The 23,190-nt window shown below is 37.1% G+C and overlaps 1 protein-coding gene across 6 annotated transcripts in view; it reads right to left on the bottom strand.

Annotated features, from left to right (window-relative positions):
- Nucleotides 1-23,190, bottom strand: part of tenm1 (teneurin transmembrane protein 1) — a 180,760-nt gene that overhangs the window by 56,922 nt on the left and 100,648 nt on the right. For 5 of the 6 annotated variants that reach the window (XM_079870528.1, XM_079870527.1, XM_079870531.1 and 2 more), the window contains exons 6-12: nt 13,534-13,683; nt 11,075-11,283; nt 6,779-6,989; nt 6,468-6,569; nt 6,002-6,196; nt 4,485-4,685; nt 1,531-1,716 (exon numbers count right to left, since the gene is read on the bottom strand). In XM_079870528.1, the coding sequence (XP_079726654.1) occupies nt 1,531-1,716; nt 4,485-4,685; nt 6,002-6,196; nt 6,468-6,569; nt 6,779-6,989; nt 11,075-11,283; nt 13,534-13,683 (1,254 nt within the window). The remainder of the gene's footprint in view (nt 1-1,530; nt 1,717-4,484; nt 4,686-6,001; nt 6,197-6,467; nt 6,570-6,778; nt 6,990-11,074; nt 11,284-13,533; nt 13,684-23,190) is intronic. The other variant, XM_079870530.1, reaches the window with a different exon arrangement.

Below are 23,190 nucleotides of genomic sequence, written 5' to 3'. Positions count from 1 at the left end.
CACCACAATTAAAGGAACTGTGGGTTGGAGGAGGAAAAAAGAAGCAAAAAGAGGAAGAGAAAGAGACAGACAGGCAGAAAGAGAGAGACTGTTTAGTTTATATATCATCTACAAGGCAAAAACACGGCTCCATGTTGGTTCAGCATCAGTTGATTTACATGTTTTATAAAAAATGCATGACGCTTGTCAAATAATCGGTTAAAATGGCAAATAATCATGAAGATATGAAATTTACAAAATTTCTGGAGCATGATTCCAAAAGATTGCCAGTCAGAATGAAGATTGTTTTTATGCTAACGTGTTAATCAGATATGACACCCAGCTGTCAAAGGGTTGGCAAAATGTCAGGGAAATATCAAGGCTGAAAATAGAAGTTAAAAAAGGGTGTTAAGGCCCAAGAACGGCAAAAAAAAAAAGGGGGGGAAAGCACTGTGAAACTATTTTACACACTAAAATTATTTTCACATAGTGCAAAGCAACTGATTTCACATACAACCTTACCACTTCTAATTCTTGTATAATGATTATACAGTACATGCAGTTTCTATGACCTCATTTTATTTGAGAGCCTACATGGGACATTTTATTATTTATAATGTATTATTTGTATACTATTATTTTATAAAAAAAAAATATATAAATACATTATATATATAAACGTATTTATTATGTATTGCAGGATTATTAAAGTGAATAGCAAAAAATCTACAAACATTAAACATATATATATATATATATATATATATAAAACAAGGGATCAGAAAGAGGTTTGAAAGTTTTAGAAAGAAATCTTATGCTCAACAAAGCTGCATTTATGATCAAAGTACAGTTAAAATCTAATCGTAGCAGTTACTTTATTTAACACAAACAAAATAACAAGCACGCAGGAGAACGGGATAAATGCAAGAATTACACAACCAACATAACATAGACAAGAAAAGACAAAAAAGACTAATTCGCTTTCACAAATTTGCATATTTTTGTAGTTTACACATAAAAGTATCGCTTTCAAAAGTTTAAGTTTTCAACGTTCTCCCCCAAAGCGCTGTGGTCATGTAATGGCCATTTGGCCAAAGCGCAAAAACATTTTTCCGTTTTTAGTTGAAAACAGTGTTATGTAAACAGCCCCTTCATAAAGGGAGAAAACAAGGAACAGATGGGGTTAATCAATTAAAAAATGAGTAACCATGGAAACAAATGAAAACATACCTCGAAACTTTAACAACAAATGAACAGAGGACACAAGAACTAACACAGGTAAAACAAAAACCACCTGTGACAAATTTTGTGAAATATTAATAATAACCGTTTATATCATAATAAATTTTAAAATGTACAGTATAGAAAGTTAAATATCTTTACTATCACTTTTTATCAGTTTATTGCATCCTTGCTGTATATACTGTAAGTATTCATTTCTTATAAAAAAGAAAAAAAGGATCTTACTGATTCCAAACTTTTGAACAGTATTATATATAATATTATCTAATAGTGTGATATAATATAATACAAACAGTCTTTTAGACATACCAATAGTGCAGTGCTCTCCCTCCCAACCAGGCTGACAGACACACTGTCCATCCCTGCACTCTCCATGCTCTTCACAGGTTGGATGGCATGCCTGTTTGTCACAAGTGGTCCCTTCCCACCCCTCCTCACACTGGCAACGTCCAGCAACACACACACTATGGGTGCTGCAGGGAACGGGGCAAACCTCTGAAATGAGTCACAAAGCGACAGAGAGAAAATACATTTGTTACCATTCATTATCATCGACTACATTTTTGTTCACGCTGCATCTTCTTCATCACAGGGGTCACCTATTGGATGTGTGAATTACCATGTTTACCAACTCTTGCCGCTTCACTTCAAAGCTGTTTCTCTTTTGTTTTGTGTCTTTTTGTCTTTCCTCCATTTGATCCTAAACATACAGTATATGGACATTCTCGAATTCAATCCTAATGATTTTCTGTGTTGTTGGAGGTTCATGCTGGTACACAGCTGACTGCTGCACTGTACCATGACTGGAAAGCTGAGAGCTCTCTTCCTGCTGTGCTTGTGTCTTGTGTGGTCATGTGTTCACACTCTGCACTTGACGTCCCAGTGTTTTGATCAGTGGCATGGCTGCTGCCGGTCGTCACGGTTTGTTTCATCGCTCCAGTAGGGACTGCTTGTTTGGACTGTCCGGTGCATTTCAAACAAGCACTGGCTGAAAGTACTATATACAGTAAACGTATTATTCTTTATTATTGTTGTGTTATGTCAGCATGGCGGTGCTCATAAGGGGGTGACCCACTCCGTGTAGAGCAGGGATGGGCAACTTCCCTGAAGACTTTTGATCCAACCCTAATCAAACACACCTGAACAAGCTAATACATGTCTTCAGGGTTATTAGAAAGCTATAGACAGGTGAGTTTTTATCAGGGTTGGAGCTAAACTGTGTAGAGTAAACAGGTTTCATCATCTGATGTGAGTTTAAACATTTTATTTTGTACAACTTTTTTAATTAGTAAAAACAATTATTCAGTAGTGAAGAACGAGCGTAAAGAGAGGAGAAATTCACACACATCCTCTCCTCTTCTTCTACAGTCTGGTTCGTTTATCACACCAGCCTAAACTGTCCAATAGTTACTGTGGTCCTGAATTCAAGACCACAGTTTTATGACAAAAACAATTTCCCTGAAACAGTAATATATATCTGCTCTCTGGCCCTCAGACAGAATAGCTTTGTCTTGACGTGTACTTACAGGATTCGTGACGGGTCAAACGGAGATGACAGTTTTTCATATCTTAAAAGTCACTTAAAATCAGCTGCCAAATCCCTCCTCTGTAACTGCAGCACTGAGTGTTCAGTTTGGACAGCCTCTCCTCTGTCTTTCTCACTTATATCACCCTCTACCATTCAAAACAAATTATCCTTGCTGTTCTATAAAGCACATCGGACGAGAGTTCTTCCTCTCAATCACACGCGAGATATAAATGTCTGGCAATGACAGGAAGGGCATTAAACCGGAATGTTTATTAATACACACATTATCAATTTTACTGCTCTGCCGTGAAAACGGGCAGTTTCATGCTGTAATATTCATGCATTTTGATAAATATTGCATTTTGATAATATAATATTTAATAAATGCTTTCATTTTCTAGCCAGTGGCCAAAAGGCACTGAGTTACAAAATCCTGCCGATCTTCCAGAAAAGCAATCTCTCTGCAATAAAACAGTGTTCTTATTTAAATCTCATGATTGTTAACCAGGAAATGATGAAACTGGTGGCATGTCCATGAATAGGGTACAAAATAGGACCTGAAATTCTTATAACAGAAAGTTCTTCACTATTAACAAAAAGTACAGTGAAAGGAGGCGTTTAACCTTCAAAACATATTGATAGACAGCCTCAGGAGAGGTCAGACTAAATACTGTATTACAAAATATTTTTTATTTTCTATAAATTTTATGTGAGGTTTCCAATTTGTGCAACTTTGTAATGATCATTTATGATGTTTAATACATCCAACTTAAATAAAAAAGTACAAATAAATAAATAAATAAATAAAAATGCCAGAATGAGTAGCAGCTTGGTAATTCAGGTTGCAGATTTAGCCAAAATTATGTTATCACTCAGTTATGGCTAGATAGTTTAGGACTAAATGTTAGTTTGTAGTTATTAAAAAAGTTTTACGTACCATAAATTAAAGGAAAATATTTATTTTAATGTATTTTTTTAACATTGACTGAGAAAGTGAGGACATTATTTAGTTGTCCTCTTGTCCCACCTGTAGAAAGAGATACATTTTGATAAATTATGTCACAATTCTGACGTTGTATGATTTCAGTTATAGGGTACTATTGCAAAAAAAAAAAAAACCTTGGAAGTGAGATGGGCAAAATGCTTCACATTATATGCGTTTACAACTGGTTACTCTTCATGCTAGGTTCATTTTATATAAGATAATACTGTACTTCACCTGATATATCCAATAGTTCTCACAACAGAAAAATATGGAATTTGGGCCGCTAAAGCTTTTAAAATAGTAATGGGATACCAAAGTGTACCATATTCGTGGACAGTGCCTGGTACTGTATATACAGTATCATGCATTTAACTGCAATCCTCTCCCTCCATCTGTAAAACACAACGAAATTCTACAGTCCAGCAGGTTATTTTACGAGATGCAAAATCAATCAGACATAAGAATGACTGTTTTCTCTCTATTAAAGAAAGTACATTCCCCTTTTACAATATATATCACATTACAATTAGGAGCCGATCCATACTCCTGCACATAGTGCCCTGCTTTACTCTCTTAGACAAGAGCGGAACTGGGAGTTCAATAGTAACTGAATCAAACTAAAATCAAAAACTTCTGAGTGAGAGACGTGTGACCAAATGATGAAAAAGCACTTTCAAGGCTGGAAATACAAATGATAAGATGGAGAAAGCCTTTGTACACATTTATATGAGTGCATTGATTGTAACTCACCCATGGTGCAGTCGTCGCCACTCCAGCCCGGCTCACACACACACCCCCCTGTCTGGGCTTGGTATGTTCCATGACCTGAACATTGCTCTTTACAGGCAGGAAGTGCCGTCTCACAGCTCTCACCTCCCCAGCCTGCGGAACACACACACTCACCGCGCACACACACCCCCCGACCTGAGCACAAGCGATCCACGCAATCGACTGTAGACACACAACAAAACACACAGAAATAGGAGATTTAGTACCCATGAACATTTAATTACAGGTGCATGTAGGATGTATGTGCGTATAAAGTTTTTCTTCACACAATTTGGGTTGAAATTGAGGTGCAAATTACCTCTGAGACATCTAATCCCATCCAGATAGGAAAGCATGTGATTGCAGTATATTACTGTTTTCGAAACACATCTCCTCATATATTTTGACCTGTGTCAAACACCATAATTACAGCTGAAATCCATGTGCTGTCTAGTGCATTTTCACTATAGATTTGGAAAATTAATTGTAGGTAAAACAAGATTTGAGTTTAGCATACCAGTTGTACTGGTAAGTGAGAGAGCTAAACTGATAAATGTTGTAATTATGGCCAATAATAGTAAAAATTCCATCATATTTTGTCCAAATAAATTAAAAATACAACACTAAAAATCAATCAGTGTATTTAGGGATCACAACATTATTATGTACAGTATGAAAAAAAATATTTTATTTTAAGCTTAACATTAAAATTGTAATTATTAATGCTTTTTAACTGAGCGTAAGATAATGACCAAGATAATCTAAATGTAAAAATTTTGTGTGTGTTTCTCATTTGTAGTGTAAGTTGCGTCCGCAAAATGAATAAATGTAAATGTAGTAGAAAAGATTCAATCTTTTCCTTAATAATATACATTATAATTATATCATATAATCTCTATTCGGTCTGAATCAGAATATGAAATTATGGGCATCCTCTGTTAATAATTATAACTCAAACGTCGTTAAGAAAATGAATTATGTCTGAATAGTGTTTAAAACAGAGTCAGAGACAGAAAAACATAAAAACTCCACAGTTAGAGAGAGTGCAAAACAAAAAAGAACAAGATACAAATACATGGAAATTCCAATTACAACAGCAACAATATGTTCACTTCCGTGTGTGTGTGTAGATGCGGAAGGTGTCTGATGGAAAAGCTAATTTGGTGGATGGATCTACATGGGATTAAATTGAGTCTCTCTCTTTAGCTCTCTCTGTCTCTCACTCTATCACTGAAATGGCAGCAATGAATTTTCAGCTTAATGGTTATGGGAGAAAGTGTGTTTAAAATCCAATTACAGGACATTCATCATAAACAAGCCGCGAAGACAGACTTGTAGCTCTATACGCACACATGCAATCACACTTGCACTGAGCATGATGGTCATGAAGCAGATGAGGCTTATTTGTGCTTCAAACTTAATCTTTCTATCTAAAAATGAATCTAGTCCATCAAAAGCTGAAAATGTTTTAATGAAAGATTTGAGTGTGTGAGCTGTACCTTGCTCACAGTTATCGCCCTTGAATGCAGGAGCACACACACAGATTCCGTTGACACATTCTCCATTGTTGGAACAGGTGGGATCGATACACTGGCCTTCCTCCACCTCACACTCCGCCCCCTTCCATCCAGTGTGACACACACACACACCTTTCTCGTAATCGCCATTACCACTACACAGCACTGGGCAAGAGTCTGAAATATACACAAAAGCATAAATAATTAAATGAATCAGATCTTTGTAACATTGTGTAACTGTCAGATTGTAATATTGTTTGAAAATAAAGCTTATTTAGTTTGTTTATAACTGCAATGATGTTTGATGGCATTGTTGTACAGATAAAATGTGTGTCATGTTAATTAAACAATGTAATTTTTTTTTGAATAATTATATCGTGTATCATTGGGTGATCATGATTATATTATGTATTATTGTGTGATGATGTGTTATTGTGTTGAGTTATACCTTTTGAACAATCTGGCCCCAGGAAGCCAGTAAAACAGTGACAATGTCCAGCGACACACTCTCCGTTACCGTTACAGTTAGTGGAGCAACCGTCTATGGTTTCTGAACACACAAACACAATAAAATTCACTATACAATTAAATGATTCTGAAGTTTTGTATCAATTTACCTATTTGTATCATAAGCAAGCATTTTTACATCCAAAAACACAATCATGATGCAATAATTTAGCATATATTAAAAAGAAAATGATTAAAGAAAATAAGGAAATAGACAAAAACAATAGTTGCATTTCCAGCGTGATCTCTCACCAATGGGTGTGCTGTACACTACCACCTGTTCCATCTTGCGACCATCATTATAGAAAGCCAGGTACCAGGTGCCTACATCAAGATATTCCACAAAACCTGTCTCCTGCAGCGCAGACATCAGCAGACTCCGTGGAGGAGCGTTCGGAGTTTTGACATTCCGGGAATCCTGCTTTATCAGCTGTCTCCCATCCAGCAACTTCACAAAGTCAAACTGGAGAAAAAGGACATTTAGTTACAGTAGTTATATGTGTATCTGATCTAAATTCTGCTAAAAGAACATAGCACAGATCTAAAGTTGAATTCATGCCCTTGGCACTGACCATCCATAACGTGGAGATATAACTTGGTGCTCTGAGTCTCAGCAGCCCCCTGTACTCTACCCTATGTCTTCTAGATGCTGACAGCCTTGGCGTACTCCCCGAAAAAAACAAGCTCCTATTTATAAGTCCAATACTTGCCAAAACATGCATCCCACAGAACTGTAAAAAAAATATATCAAGTATATCCACCCAACACTGTCAACAACTCATGCTACATTACATTCATCTAGAAAAACAGTAACACTTTGCAATAAGGTTTCATTAGTTAGCATTTGTTAACTACTTCAGTTAACATGAAATAAGAATTAACAATACTTCTAAAGCATTTATTAATCTTAGCTACTGCTAATTTCAACATTTACTAATACGTTATTAAAATCAAAGGTTGTATTTGCTAACTTTAGTTAACTGTGAATTTGTATTAACTAACATTAACAAAGATTAATAAATACTGTAACAAATATATTGCTCATTGTTAGTTCATGTTAGTTAATGCATTGAATAATGTTAACAAATGATACCTTATTGTAAAGTGTTACCAGAGAAACTGAGTGTGTCTGGCAAACTCTCTGAATGCCTTGATGCCTGGGAATCTAGTTTCAGATGCATTAATATGAACCCATGATGCCAAACATATTCATTATCTGCACCTGTAGGAAGTCTCCACTGGGTTAATGCATGGCATCACATATACCTTCCTGTTCATTTAATGAGAAAAAAAATACAAACAGATAATATGAACAAATAAAAAAAAATATCAGTAGTGCAAAACAAAATAAAAATAAACTAAGGAAGTATCAATTAATAAATGTAAAGTAAAATACTGTACAATGTAAAATGAACTAAAACAACAACAGTGTGAACAAATAAAATTAAATACAGTGCAAAATAAAGTAAAAAGAAATGCCGTAACAGTGTAAAGTAAACTTATAAAGTAGCAATTAACTTAATTAAATTTAAACAAAAGGAATTAATTGAACCATGTAAAATTAAGAATTAAGAAATAAAACGAAACATCAATAGGGCAAAAAAACAAATAGTATAGACAAATAAAATAAGATAGTGCAAAATAAAATATAAATACAATAAACCAGGAAAGCAACAGTCAATGAATCTAAGCAAAAAGTGATAGATGTAAAAATAAGGAAAAATAAGGTAAAACAACAGTGTGGAAAAGTTCTCTAAAAAATAAAACAAAAATAAAGCAGGTAAAGTAAACTGAAATATAGTAACAGTGCAATGTAAACTAGGAAAGTAGCAATCAGCTTTATAAAAGTTAAACAAAAGGAACATATGATATAAAAAAAGTAAACAAGTAATGTTAAGAAAGAAAATGAAACATCAGTAGTGCAATGTAATAGTGCAAAATGTACTAGTGCAACATTTTTATAAAATACAACAAAAAAAAAACCCTAAGAGTGTAACAAATAATAAAAAAGGATAGCAGTAAATAAGTAATATTCATTAAATAAGTAATTAAGAAAGTTAAAGGAACGATTTCTGGGAAGCGCTGTTGAAAGTGGATCTGACCGAGCACCAAACCACATGTAGCCAATCAGCAGTAGGGGGCGTATACACTCATGATGGAGGAGGAGAGAGAGTGAGCAAGAGGAAGATTTGAAGAAAGACTGTAGAAAGAGAGATGACTGACACGGTGGCTGAAATCGAATACTTCCCTACTATATAGTATGGGAAAAACAGTATGCCAACATTTTGCCAGCACGGGTCACATATGTTATTATTCACCTATCATTTCCCTCTGATTTTAAGGACAACTTATGAGTAGGGCTAGGTTTAGGGGTAGGGATATGGTTAGGATTGCATTTTCGGACAGGAATGTTGTTCCAGGATCAACAAAATATGTTGACCAGGAACTTGTCTAACTCTGCAAAATCAGGATGTGTGGGCACGCAGTGCCGGTAGCATTTCCAGGGATATTAATCATGATTATCTTCCACACTCTCATTTGCTCCCCATTTAATTTTTGGGGCATAAACTAGGACTGATCTGTTCCCATGCTTCAACATCCATAAACATCAGAGAAACATGCCTGCATTTTGAGCAAACACGGCCAGACACGCCGACATGTACCCAGTCCAGATCAAGTCTGGAGTCGCTGCAAATACAGCTCACCATCTGTGCTCGTTTGACTCAGCCTGCGATCCGTGTATCTGTGTTCAGCGTCTGTCTCATCACCCTGCATTACAGTGTCACTTCCATCCTGTAAGTTGTATGAATCTATCTCCAAGGAAACTGGAAAAGATACGTGGCGTGTGTGTCTGTCTGTCTGTATTTGGGGGGGGGTTGCCAGTGTTTAGACAGAGCTGTTACAAACATCAGAAACATCAATGAGCGGCGTTCTCCGAGGCACTACAGAACCCTCTGGCTATAATGAGTCCCTCTCCTCCTCCGGAGTCACTCTGGAAGCAGTGGAGGCACTGAAGCCCTATCGACTGTAATGACTCTCACGCTGACAGGCAGGAGCCAGCAGGGCAGCAGTCGCACCAGAGCCCCACTGCTTTTAATGACAGCCAGAGAAACTGAGGAACGATCGTGGGAGCTGCAATGGAGTTGACAGTCTCAGTGCAGTAGCGATCTGTCAGGCCTCAGTGAACACACACACACGCAAACTCGCACTCGCGCACACCGAAGTAGACTTGTGGAAGCTGTGGCAGTGTAAACATCTCTATTCTGACACACACACACAAAAGAAGCCTTTTCATTAAGCAGGAACAATTAACCAGTCTTCTTGCTTTGCCTCCGCCTACATATGCAAGCCCATATGCAAATGAGGTACAAACGAGAAGCTTTAAATTGAATTACACCGGGCTCTAATTTCTTGAGCAAAGTGAACAGTTAATCTCGGATGATATCCTGAATAATGAGATGTAATTAGCATGTTGGGGTCGTCTGAAGCACCTCGTTAGATACGCTCCTGATCCTCCTTGTTATCTGCCAGTCATAACAATATGCACTTAGACAACGTTTACCAACATGAGTTATCATGACAAAACCTGGGCACAGATACAAAAATTTGATAACACACTCCCTTTCACACACACACACACACACGCGCGCATGTGCACACACACACAAACAAACACACACCGTCTTACACAAACACACAAAACTTATAAATATATTGTCAATTTAAATGTTAAATTAGGATGATTATACAGGTGATATAAAACTAATGCAATTCAAAAGCAATTGCCCCTGTATGAATTTATGTGTTTGTGCACATTTTTTATATTATAGCACCAAAGAATAGATCAGAACACAGGTCTCAAAACATGTTTTACAAAAGTTGAACAATTTTTAAACTTGACACGGCTTATGGAGTAGGACGCAATTGATTTATGTTTAATGATCCGGAAATAAAACAATCAATATATTTAAAGACACTTTTCATAACTTCCACTTAAATCTTTACTCATTTGCCACAATTTGTCTTTGAATCATTTTCATTTAGGTGTTTTTCTTTGCAAATATCAGCATGTGATTAATTCCGATTATAGTTTAATAGTTTCACATTTCTCAATACTTGAGTCACTTTTTCAAAACTCTTCACACTGTTCTCCTAACCAACTTTCAGCTCGGCACAGCAGTTAATTTCACGTTCAAAATGCACTAAAACTACCAAATCATTCATGTCTCAATTTTTTTAATTTTTTTTATATGGATTCAGAATATATTTCAATATTGAATTGAATGCATTCCACGATCCACAGTTTAGCCCACATAGACTGATGTTGTGAAGAGTTTTGAAAAATAATATTAAGAAATGTGTTCTAGCGATTGTAAAAAATAAAAATAAAAAACTGTAATTTACTGTACTGTAAATAATTTTACATTTTTAATACATTTACAGATATTTTATACATATTTATACAATATAACATGAAATAATGTGCACAACTCACTTAATAAAAGAACTTGGGTTATATTTTCTATATTGGTGTTTGCATGTGATTACCTGCGTGTGAGTAGGTGGTATATTCCTCCGACCGTAGATACCCAGCAGAGCATCTCGCGTGAGTGAGATGTTGAACTTGACATACTCAGGGTGGTGAACCATAATGTGAAACCTCCAGAAGAGTCCAGGAGGAATTGCTTGGACCAGCTGTGTCCCGACAGCCACCTCTCCCCTCTCTATCACCCTGCCTCGCTGAATCACCTCTTTATCTGTCAAGCCAAATGGAAAGATGAAACTAACATACCTCCAATTTCCATGATTTATCCAGAGACAAAAAAGTTGAATAAAATGATTGGACCAAGTGTTTGGACAAGTGTGCCTGCAACATAAGCTTTAAAGTATTAGTTCATGTCATTTATTCAAGTCGTTCCAAACCTGTATGACTTTCTTTCTTCCATGGAACACAAAAGGAGACATTTTCAATGATATTCTGGTCGCTCTTTTTAATGCAATTACAATGATTGTGAATTGGAGCTTTCAGGCTTCAAAAAGGACACAAAAGCACCATCAAATTCTCATCAAAGTATTCTATATGGCTCTTGGCTCATGCAAAATAGTCTCAGTCTCATATTCCATATGATAGCTTTGTGTGAGAAATAGACTGAAATATTTTGCAGATGACTTTTATGGTGCTTTTTTTGTAATTTTAAAGCTTGACAGGACCAGTCCTCGTTCACTTTCAGTATATGAAAATAAAAGAGTGGTCAGGATATTCTTCATACATTTACAGAAAGCCATATACTGCAGGTTTGGAACAATATGAAGGAGAATAAATAATGGCAGAAATATTTTGATTGAACTATTTATTTGAAGTAAAAAAAACAAAAAAACATTTCCTCCTAGATACCAAAAGCATACACTTAATTTAAGCTTAAGGATGATAGTTGTGAAAGGTAAAAAATGATGCAACTGAGCTCATGTTCTCTGATGGTCACATAAAGGCTGTAGATCTCCATAAAAAATGTGGAGAGAAAAAAAAGGTGCCCGAGGGCTTTTAAATGAATCCTGCCTCTGATGCTATCAACACATCTATCGCCACTATCTCCACATCTAAACGTCAAAAAGAATTATGTATTTTTCAGAGGTTTGGTTGATGTGAATCAAAAGTGATCATCTGCAGGACTCTTTGAAAAGCTCTGCCGTCTAGAGTCAAATTCAGGTGACGGCAAAGATGAAACGGCACCTGCTGTATCTAGACAGAGCTTTGGTAGCGGCACCGAAACCCTTATGGACTCTCAGGTGTGAGGTTATTTACATTACCTTTGATAGAACAAGCACACCTGTGCATTAATAAGTTCATACAGAGTGGGGTAGTGCAGCCTAGTGGTCAAAGATCTGGGTTAGACAACCAAAAAAAAATTGCAATTCTTGAACTATGATCAGTATGTGCCCTTGAGCAAGACAGTTAACACCTGAGGTAGGTTGCTACAGGGAGAACATCCTTGCATCATAACATAAAGGCTATTGGAAGTTGCTGAAAAAACTATATAAAGGGTCCCTATCACAAAAATGGTATTCTCTCTCTCTCTCTCTATATATATATATATACTATTATACTATATATACTATACCAAATATATATATATATATATAGTTTCTATTTATCCTTAAAAAATAATTACAGTTTCCACAAAAATCTTAAACAGCACAATTGTTTATTGAGTAACAAACCAGTGTTCAGAATGATTTCTGAAGGATCATGTGACACTGAAGACTGGAGTAATGATGCTGAAAAATCAGCTTTGCTATCAAAGGAATAAATTACATTATAAAATATATTAAAATAGAAAATAGTTATTTTAGATATTACTGTTTTGACCATTTGTGAACAAATAAGTGCAGTATTGGTAAGCATAGACTAAAAAAATATTATTATTAATCAACTAATTAAAAAATCTAACCGACCCCAAACATTTGAATGATAGACGTGTACATTCAGTACGTACTAAAAATAACCACTTCAGGATATTTCAGGACAATTATCTGTTTATGTAATTACTTTTGGCACTTCTTAAACTTCTTAAATATGTGATGTACATCAATGTAAGCATAGGCACATTTCCCATTTACCATACCAATGGATCAGATATAAATTCTATTTTATTCAATTAACATTGCAATACAAACTCTACTAAACAAGGGCATTTTCTTTCATTTGCACTTTATCAAACTCCACAGTCCTACACAGATAGAAACACACACCTCACGCTTTAAAAAAAGACCTCATAATCTCAGGGGTTATCTGAGAGAATATAATTCACTGTTGTTTACTGACATTAATTAAATGGCAAATAAATAAACTCTGAATGAACACACACACACACACACACCCTTATCTTTAGCTGTAGGCAAAGACTTGACATTTAGGCCCATTGTGTTAAATGACATACTATCATTAATATCAGAATTGTATAGAAATCATGTTAGAAGACTTAAGTAGCAGGCACACACACACATACCTGGCTGTGTGGTGTTGAGTCCTGGCAGGTGGACAGGAGTGAAGGTGAAATCGGCTCCGGGCAGAGGCTGATCATCTTTACTCATACCGTTCTCATAGAGCTCTCCTTCCACTCGCTTCAGATGCCACGGCAACCCCAGCAAATGAACGACTGCAGATAGATAGAATGAAAGATACAACAATAGAACGATAGAGTCAAGTCAAGTCACCTTTTTTATATGGCGCTTTATACACTACATATTGTTTCAAAGCAGCTTTACAGTGATAAACAGAAAAATAACGATTCAGTGATGCCAACAGAATTCAATTCTGATGTAAAGCAGCTCTAAATACACAATAGTAAACAGTCATTATTTTTATTATATAAATAAATAATTAAGATAGAACGATAGATAGATAGATTGATAGATACAGCAGGTAGACAGACAGACAAATCACAATGTTCACAGACAAATTTGCATGTTAATTGTACACTGAAATGAGATTAGAATATTGTATTAAACCATTCTTCATTACATCCAATAACACTCGTCTCCAGCTATGTTTTTTGCGCACACATACATTTAAGGTCTTCTCTTATCCCATCATCTCTTGAATGTGTGAGGAAGGCTGCAGAGGATTCTGGGAGTGGAATATAAATCGCTCAGGTGGCATTTTATGATCTCCCAGCAGTGAAAGGCCTTTGGCGCATGGTAATGACCTCATCCTAATTACAGCCAATAAAAAGGACAAACTCTCATTCTGCTCACCTCAGGGCCCCCGATACCAGCTATCTCATCATGCAGTTTCCCTCTCTCTCTTTCTCCTGTGCGTGTGTGTGTGGGATTTCAGTCGATCAGGGAAATGAGGTGAGAAGATATACTGACGACGAGGTCTGGAACGGCGAGTGAAAATCAGGTTATTCACCCAGCTAGTTTCTCCCTCTCATTCCCTCCCGTTCCTCAGGCACACAGGAGTCGCGTGTGGGTTTGCGCGCGTGTGCGCACATTGGGCTCTGCCGTGAGGAGGCGTCTTTACGAGCCATAAAGAGGGATTGGTGTCTCAGCAGGGAGCTGGATCTACATGATCCTCTCTTTTATCTCCCCCTATTCGCCCTCATCTCTCTCTCCCTCACACACACACACAAAGTAGCTGCCATTGGCTAAATGACAGATCACCCCAAGCACTGCGGATCTGCTTTAACACAGAAATTAACAGGGTCTAGAGTTCAGTTCAAGAACGGACATAAGATACTTTTCTATTGTCCCATTCACACCTGAAATAAACGTGTTTTTGGTGATCGGATAGCACTTAATCAGACTGTGATTGATACCACTTTTAGAGGCGGTCAATGGCAAATTCTGACACAGCTAAACTAATACAGATGTTGCACAACAAATAATCATTATCTGTCACTTTGATGGCCTGGGATTGAAATTTTCTGTCTAGTGTTTCCCATCCATTGACATTGATAGAATAGCTATTTTAGTCGTACCAAGAGCTGTATCAACTTTTTCCTTTTATACTTTTATTCTAAGACAACAGATATAGCACTCTTGTGACCTGCTCACCCAATTTAATAAACAATATTCCATGAATTATTTCTCTGAGCTACACCCAGAATCACTTGTTTCTCTCCCCAAACCCTCATATCTCTCTACTGGTTGCAGAGGCACTTAAAAAAGTTTTTCGCCATCTTTATATTTTAATCGTGAACATCTGGGTATTGCACAAGGGTAAAACAATAAAACATGGTAAAAAGTTTCCAATACAGTTAAAAAATAATAATAAAATAAAAAAGTCTTACGTACAAGAAACATCAGCATCATACAAATTGATTTACCCAATTCGTTAAGTTTATATTTCCGTTCAGTGTTGTGGAAATTACACCCCGCCAAAAAAAAAAAAAATCTATTTAGATCATATTTTTCAACATGCAATAATATTTCTATTAAGGATTTTCATAATTTAAGAATCTAAGTCTTGGACAAACATAACAATAAAACATGGTAGAAGTTTCCAAGACAGTTTTATGTGAACTTCATTAAATTATGTAAAAAGAAAAAGTCCCCAAAGTTAAAGAAACCAAAAAGTTCAGTTTCATAAAAATGGATTAGTTACCCAATTTATTAGAGTTTACCTGTCTGTTTAGAAAAAATATGAACAGAGCTTTAGACAGGACAACAGAAAGAAGGTGGGTGAGATTGACAGAAGAGAAATTGATAGATGGGCAGATCGATGACATCACAAAGCTCTCTATAGGTGTGTGTGCGTAGGCGAGAGCTGTCCTGTGTGCATGTGTGTACAGGATCACAAAGCGCTGTAAAGGTGCGCGTCTGGAAGGTCTCATAAATTCCACAGAGGCCACATTTCTCTCCCCTGCCGGACTCCGAGCCTTGAACAGCAAACATCGATCCCTTAAAACCTCTAACCTCTCCGCTAGTTCTCTCTTTACAACCGCTAATGAAGAGAAAAATCTCTCTCTCCTCTTCTTTCTCTCTGCCATTTTTCTCTCTGACCCTTCTCCCCCACTTTTCCGCTCTCTCTTTTTCGACAAGATGGACTACTGGGAAGGATTCAGCACTCTTGAAAGGGAGGGAGAAATAGAAAGTGAGAAGGACGCCATTCATCAAGGCTTTTGTTAAATCAACAGATTTTAACATGATTTGTAGAGCGCCGGGTAGAGAGCTAAAAACATACAACATTGAGTACGGGATCTGTCGCATACGTGTGCTTATACACAACAAAAAAGAGAGAGAGATAAAGAGAGAGACAAAGAGACGTGTTTCACAGGAGAGAACTGAGAGCTGCTCACTAGACAAAAGTCCCACATACATCAAAGCTGGCTTTAACCTTGATGCTGAATAGCAGACTACCCTGAGACTGAGAAATGGTTAAGCTCTCTGAGTTTAATGTCACACTACAGTTTGTTAATATCCTCGGCTAGGAAGCTGGGCTAAAAGAAATGGATTCGTTTATTGTGTGTCCTGGCTATCGGTCAATGAGAACAATGAGCTTTTGTGGGCTGGCCATTGTGGAGGCGAGTCGATGTTGAAAAAGGCACAAGCTTCGCATCCGGGCAAAAACCCGATCCCCCTCAGGATGTCTAGAGAGAATGGTCTGGAAGATATTGAATTAAGGGATGTAACGGACAGGAGGCGGACGTTTTCACATCCAGCTGCTGTTTTGAAATGATGGAAATGCTGTTTAGATGAGGAATGCTGTAGACGGGCGGTTCAGGTTAAATTAATAGAGCAGTTATGAGGCTGGGCGGACAGCTTCTGAGGGAGGGTCTTACAGCCAATGACAGGAGAGGAGAGTTTGTGTGAATTGATCATCGTTTGTTGAGATGTAAAAATGCTTCGCATGAATGTTCGCGAGGTCATATTTCCAGAGGACGCCACCGTAGTCTGACCTCGCCACTTTGCCCAACTGAGATAACTCCATGACTTTAAAATGAAGACAGAAGACAAATGCTTTAAGGAGAGATTAGGCCTTTCTCTTCAAGAGGAGTAGATAAACCCTACCTTTTAGTGAGGAGAGAACAAAGATACCTCTTCCTTACAGAAAAAACCCCTCCTATCTTAGAGGACTGAGATGATTGGCAGCATAAATCTGTCATTTTCTTCTTGTTTATAGAAAACTTGCATGGAGGTGACTGAATGCAAAAAAAAAAAAAAAGGACAGATTTTCATGGAAATGCTGTCAATCAAATTTTCACTGCTGTCAGACAATCAGATTTTAGCACTCTTCTGTGTCCTATGTAAGAAAACTTCACAAATCATTGAAACATATACACATGCAAAAAAATGAATCATAGTTATTTTAAAGGGACACTAGGTAACTTTTTAACCTTAACTGAACAGCTTCGGAGTCAGTGGAATGGTTATATTACTTATTTCGGGTTGAATGGTGGTGGTTTCGCACCCCCCTGGTGCCCGAGAGCGGAAAAAACTCACTTGCAACTTTGGGACGCGGGTCGGTGTCAGGAAGTCTCGCGTGATATCAGGTCTCGCGATGTAACGAATTGCTTGACGGCACTGCACACGTACACGCCCCTATTCAAGCACCGGCGGGCTAGCTATAAGCAAAGGGCAACGATAGATTGAGTTATGGCTGAGGCTGAGCCTGTAAAAAAGAAGCAGAAAGCTAGGAAATCTTTGTCGGAGGACCAACGAAAGAGGAAACGGGAGACTGACCGAGCAAGAAGTCAGACTCGAGTGAATATATCGGACCGGCTTTTTCAGAATGGTGAGAGAAACAGAAGCCTGCAAAACGGATGCTGATCCTGCTGTTGCACTTGTAAGTTAAGTATCTTTGGATTAAACTGTGTTTAATATTTAAATTTCAAGTAATTGTGACCTCAGGATGTTTGCTATTGTCTGTAAAGGTTTTTATTATGATCGCTGTCTGTTAGGGGCTTACTAGTAACGTTACGCTAGATACTATAACTTTGATGTTAGCATTGTCATAGCAAACATGTTTGATTTCTGTAGTTGTTTGGCCGTTCCTCTGTCGGTTTTATTTGTGTAACTTACACTCTTATTTTATGTCACTAAGTCAACGCGTCTGATAATAGGCAATATCAGACGCGCAAAATGTTGCACATATCATGATCGAGCTAGAAAAAACGTTCTGATGTTTTCTTAGACAAGCAAAGGTAAACCATCATTCTACCAGATGAACTTATAGACCTTGCTAATATAACTTTAGACAAATATTAGCCTCCGATATATATATTTTTTTTATGCTCATGCCCATTCTCCCAAAAACAAACAAACAAACAAACACGAAAGCAGTAGTTCGCCTCGTTCATATCGTTCGTTCCCGGTAAAAATACTAGTATGCATGACAATACAATAAAAAAAAAAAAATCGCAATCAGTTGGAAAGAAAGTATTGCTTTACTTGCCTCGGTAGACATAACTGGTTTTGAAATAGCCGGTTCCTCTGCTCAGCTAGGTTGACAGCTGATCAGCTGGGTTGCTCGTGGCAAGGGGGAGGGACAACAGTTCGTTTTTACGACAGAGTGTTTGAAAGCATTTACTACCAGACACTAGGGGGAGCTCGTAGAGAAAAAACACTCAGACTTGCATAATGCCCCTTTAAAGAAATGTCTTGACTGAACTAACAGAATCATGTTGGCATGACTGCTATCTGCTAACATTTACAGTTCATCAATTTAAGGAGTCATAAGCAAATTGCTCCCTTTCTTGATGTGGTTTAAAATTATTCAATATTAAGAGCTTCATTGTTTTTTATAGGTAATATACCTGGAGAGCAAGGTACTCGTAATATTAAACTACAGACAACATCACATGAAGACTCATAAAATACCGAAAAAAGCCACACACAGATCTCAACACTTGAAACTCTGGAAAGATAACGCTCAATTAAATCCTCATTTTGAGTAGAGTAACTGAAACTCAAATCCGGAAATCACAAAACAACAAGTTACCAAACATGATCCGAACACAATCAATAACAACAATGTAAATAAAACTAGCAAACAAATGCAATTATATTAATTATGTATGCCCCAGTGCATGCTGGGAAGAGGACAAATGGGCAAACCACAAAACCCTTTTCCCGTGTAAGCCCATTCTAGGATTTCAGTTTTAGGAGGGGCTGAGCCCCCTACCTGATAATGAGCTGATCTGGCTCAGAACAAAACATCTCTTTTAACTGTGAGATGTCACGAGTCTGAACCTTTCTCACCTGACAACTTTTTAAAAATAAATAAATTAAAACTACATCTGAGTCAATTTATGTACCGTATATAAGCAACTGTGGCGAATATCTGTGAGTACTATGTGAGGCTGAACATCTTCCTATGACACTTAGGATAGAAAGGATAATATTGCAACTTTACATTTCAAATAAACTTCAACTTTTACTTTTTTTAATGACTGGTAAGGGGATGATTATAACAACTGACACTCGTTAACCGAACATTAACCGTTAACCGACAAGATTATGGTCAATTAGAAAGACAACAACAACTCTATAAAAATGATGTGTCTGTTATAACAATCACTCTTGACGATTTGTCACCTTGCAATTCAATATTGATGTGGGATGTAGTTTTGTAGTCGGTTCTAAACACATTTTCTTTGAGGAGAGCTCAATCCTAATACGCACGTGTTGGTGATGTCGCAAGTGTGGTTATGTGGTGATGTCGTTATGAATTTATGAAAATCGACGCCCCTCCCACGATTGTTGATTGACAGCAGCGTTTCAACACAGACCCGTCCTCGCTCGTGAGCGAGCTGTCAATCATAGTCCATACGCTGGAGCACTGTCTATGAGTCATTTTGATGTTCCTAAATCCGAACCGCTGAAGATGCAGTGGCTGAGTTTGTTTTCGAAGGGAATATTCCCCACGATCAACGTCAATGCTTTCATGTTTGCGCGAATCATTTCACACACCAGACTGCTTTACAAACGAGGTCAATATAAAGCTGGTTTTGCTAAGAAGCTGCTCCTGAAAAAAGGATCGGTGTTCCTGCTGCACCTCCAGAAGAAGAAGTGAGTGTAACGTTTTATTAACCTTTATATTAATCTTTGCAAATCGCTTGCTGCACGCTTCACGATGAATGCGGCTGTTTACACTCAGGGTACATTACGGCATGTTTTCTATATACGACATTCTCAATATAATTCATAATTCCACGTTTATAATGAACACGTTATGGTTATTGTGTTATTGTGTTACAAACTGTGTACGCACAGAACAGAGGGGCGGGGTGATCAAAGCTCATTATCATTTAAAGACACATGCACTTAAACGGCGTGCTGAAAACAGAGCTGTTTTTGACCAGGTAAAATTAGTGTTTTCTTACAATACTAATGAGAATTTTTAATTCAAGTATATTACAAACTTTTAATTTAGACCCTAAAGAATCATATTAGCTTGTACAAAAATGGCCTTATACGACACCTTTAAGTGGTTTCCGCTGTTATAAGGAACATTTTCAAGTAATCGCGCAGGCACACATATACAACTTTTTGTTTTTTATCTTAGCCGGAAACACAAACGTCTAAACCCAGGGTGGGTAAACCGAAGCACACGAGAGATCCTAAACTGTGTGATTCTTCAGCAGGATTGTTTGTGCACCCAAAACACTGTACATCACCCTGGTTCAAAGGAGCCTGCTAAATGACAAGTGACTGCTCCTGATAAAAACTGACTGCAAACTGACGAATGCAAATGAAGTACAATTAATCTGAGAATGCAGAGACACATTTATGTCTACACACAACGTGCAGGAGCTGTCAGATAAAAGGAGAAAAATATGTGAAATGGTGATGAGATGCTTGTCAAAAGGTGCATCAAAAGATGATCAAATCTCAGCTTGATGTACACAATCAATAAATTACTAATAAAAGATTTTTTTGCCATTTCGTTTAGTAATGCAGAATATACACACTTCACCCTTAAGTAAAACTAAAAATTAAGGGTGTATTCACACCTGGCTTCCCCCCTTGGTGCGGATCTTTTGGGCAGGTGTGAATACAGCAATCGCACTCGGGTGCGGACCAAACTATCCGTACTGAGACCCGGCTGAGGAGGTGGTCTCAGTCCAGTTCCAAACGAACTCTGGTGCGGTTTGTTTAAGGTGTGAACATGAACCGACCCAATTGCAAAAATCACTGCCTTTTTTGACAGGGTCAGATTTTTACAATGTAATTTGGGGTGATGAAATGCCTATAGGCATTTTTATGCACAAAATTATGTTAAAAACTCGTCTACCCGTCTCGGCAAGTATTTTCTCGGTTATGTCATAGTTGATGTTTGTAATTTTTTTCTGTCCATGCATTCGGTCTTAAAGTGACAGCAGACACCCAATATTCCTACTGTTGTCTGTGTCATTATTAATATGAATAAAAAAAACAAAATACAACTTTAAGAAAGATGAAACTATTTTTAATTTCTTCAGTGAACAAATAGTGTTATTTTACATTTAGGCTTAATAATTTCTGTACCCTACCTGAATACTACTGTTAGACTTTGTAACTTTGTTATTTAGTATTAATCTCTGCTTGTAATTTGTGTATTTGTTCTTATTTTATTACTGACTCTTCACTTGTTTTTAATAATGTTTGAACTTTATCAGTTAAGAGCATGCTCTCTCCGCCAGAACCATCTTGCAGCACATCTTCGTCTTTGCAAAATCCTAATTACAACATCGTATAGATGACATTGTATCATATGATGCTCATAAGTTTCTTCATATTGCATTAGCTGATAACACCAAATCAGTAAAAGAATAAAAATTGCACTACGAAAGATCTCCATTAAATTGCCTGCTTTTGCACTTCCTGCTTTCCCTGCTTGAGAATTTCTGTACAATGAATGGATGACCTTAGCACACGTGTGGTTTGGTTTACAAATTTTGGTTCACTTGCAAAAAGGGCAGTGTGAAAGCGAACCACACCAAACAAAACAAAAATCAACACTGTATTTGGTCCGGACCAAAGCAAGTGAACTAGCGGACTTTCCATGGTGTGAATACACCCTAAAATAAAATAAAAAATTAGAAATAAAATCTCTATCTCTTCCTATTCAAGCACACAGCCGAACTCCTTGCCAAAGCTCTGGACTGGACTCCTGTAATGCGCTTTTCAGCTACAATCAAACCTCTGCAAATGAGCTAAAATGCGGCAGTGGTTTTTAACGAACCCAAGAGAGCGCATGTTATGTCTCTCTTTGTCTCACTCCACTAGCTGTCAGTTGCTGCCCGCATCAAGTTCAAGGCACTGATGCTTGCGTACAGAACACTCGGCGGATCTGCACCCTTACCTCCACTCACTACTGTAAATCAATGTTCCCTCCAGAAACCTGCAGTCATGGTACCAGCACAAAGAGGAGCAAAATAACTCTCTCAAACCTTCACATTCATTGTCCCTTGATGGTGGAATGATCTTCTCTATCTGACTGCATCAGAAAAGGTGAATCCCTCTCTAGTAAAGACAACTCACAACTGCTAATGGAAAAATCTCTCCATTCTCTTCCCTCTAACCTATATTTATAATAGCTTGTACTTTGTACTATTCCGAGCAATTTTGGAACTTTTTATTGTGGCACTTTTCAATTACTGTACCACTAGAATGGTTTAAGAAGGTTTAAGTATTCCTCATTTGCGAATTGCTTTGGATAAAAGTGTCTGCTAAATGAATAAATGCAAATCTCAACTGTTTCTCCTAGACAGCAATTAGATTAAATGGAAAGCAAAATGAAAGAGAGAGAGAGATCTTTCTTCTGAGAGAAAGTAAAAAAGTACCCTAGTAATCTCATACGTCTCCTCTAGAGATTTCCACGTCTCGCTTGGGCTTCAGATTTGTCAAGATCTCAATGAAAAGCATTTCTCATCTAATTCATCCAGACCAAATGTTCTGAGCTATGCAATTCAATATTTTTAGGTTTTGATGATAGATGATAGATGAAAAGCAAAAAAAGGAAGTCAATAATTATTTTCACGTTACGTCTGAAAACTTTATATGAAAGGCCAAGCGTAAAATTCTATAATCATTTAATTAAATAAATAAAAAACCCTAAAAACAAATATCAATCATGTTCCAAGTGAATTTAGGCATCACAACATTGTAATGTGCAGTTTGAAAATGGGATATTTAAAGATTTTCTAAAGATTAAATTTAACAATGTTATTAAATTATTA

Source organism: Squalius cephalus, assembly GCF_949319135.1.
Source record: "Squalius cephalus genome assembly, chromosome: 5".
NCBI lineage: Eukaryota > Metazoa > Chordata > Actinopteri > Cypriniformes > Leuciscidae > Squalius > Squalius cephalus.
This window is presented reverse-complemented; position numbering and strand designations above follow the sequence as displayed.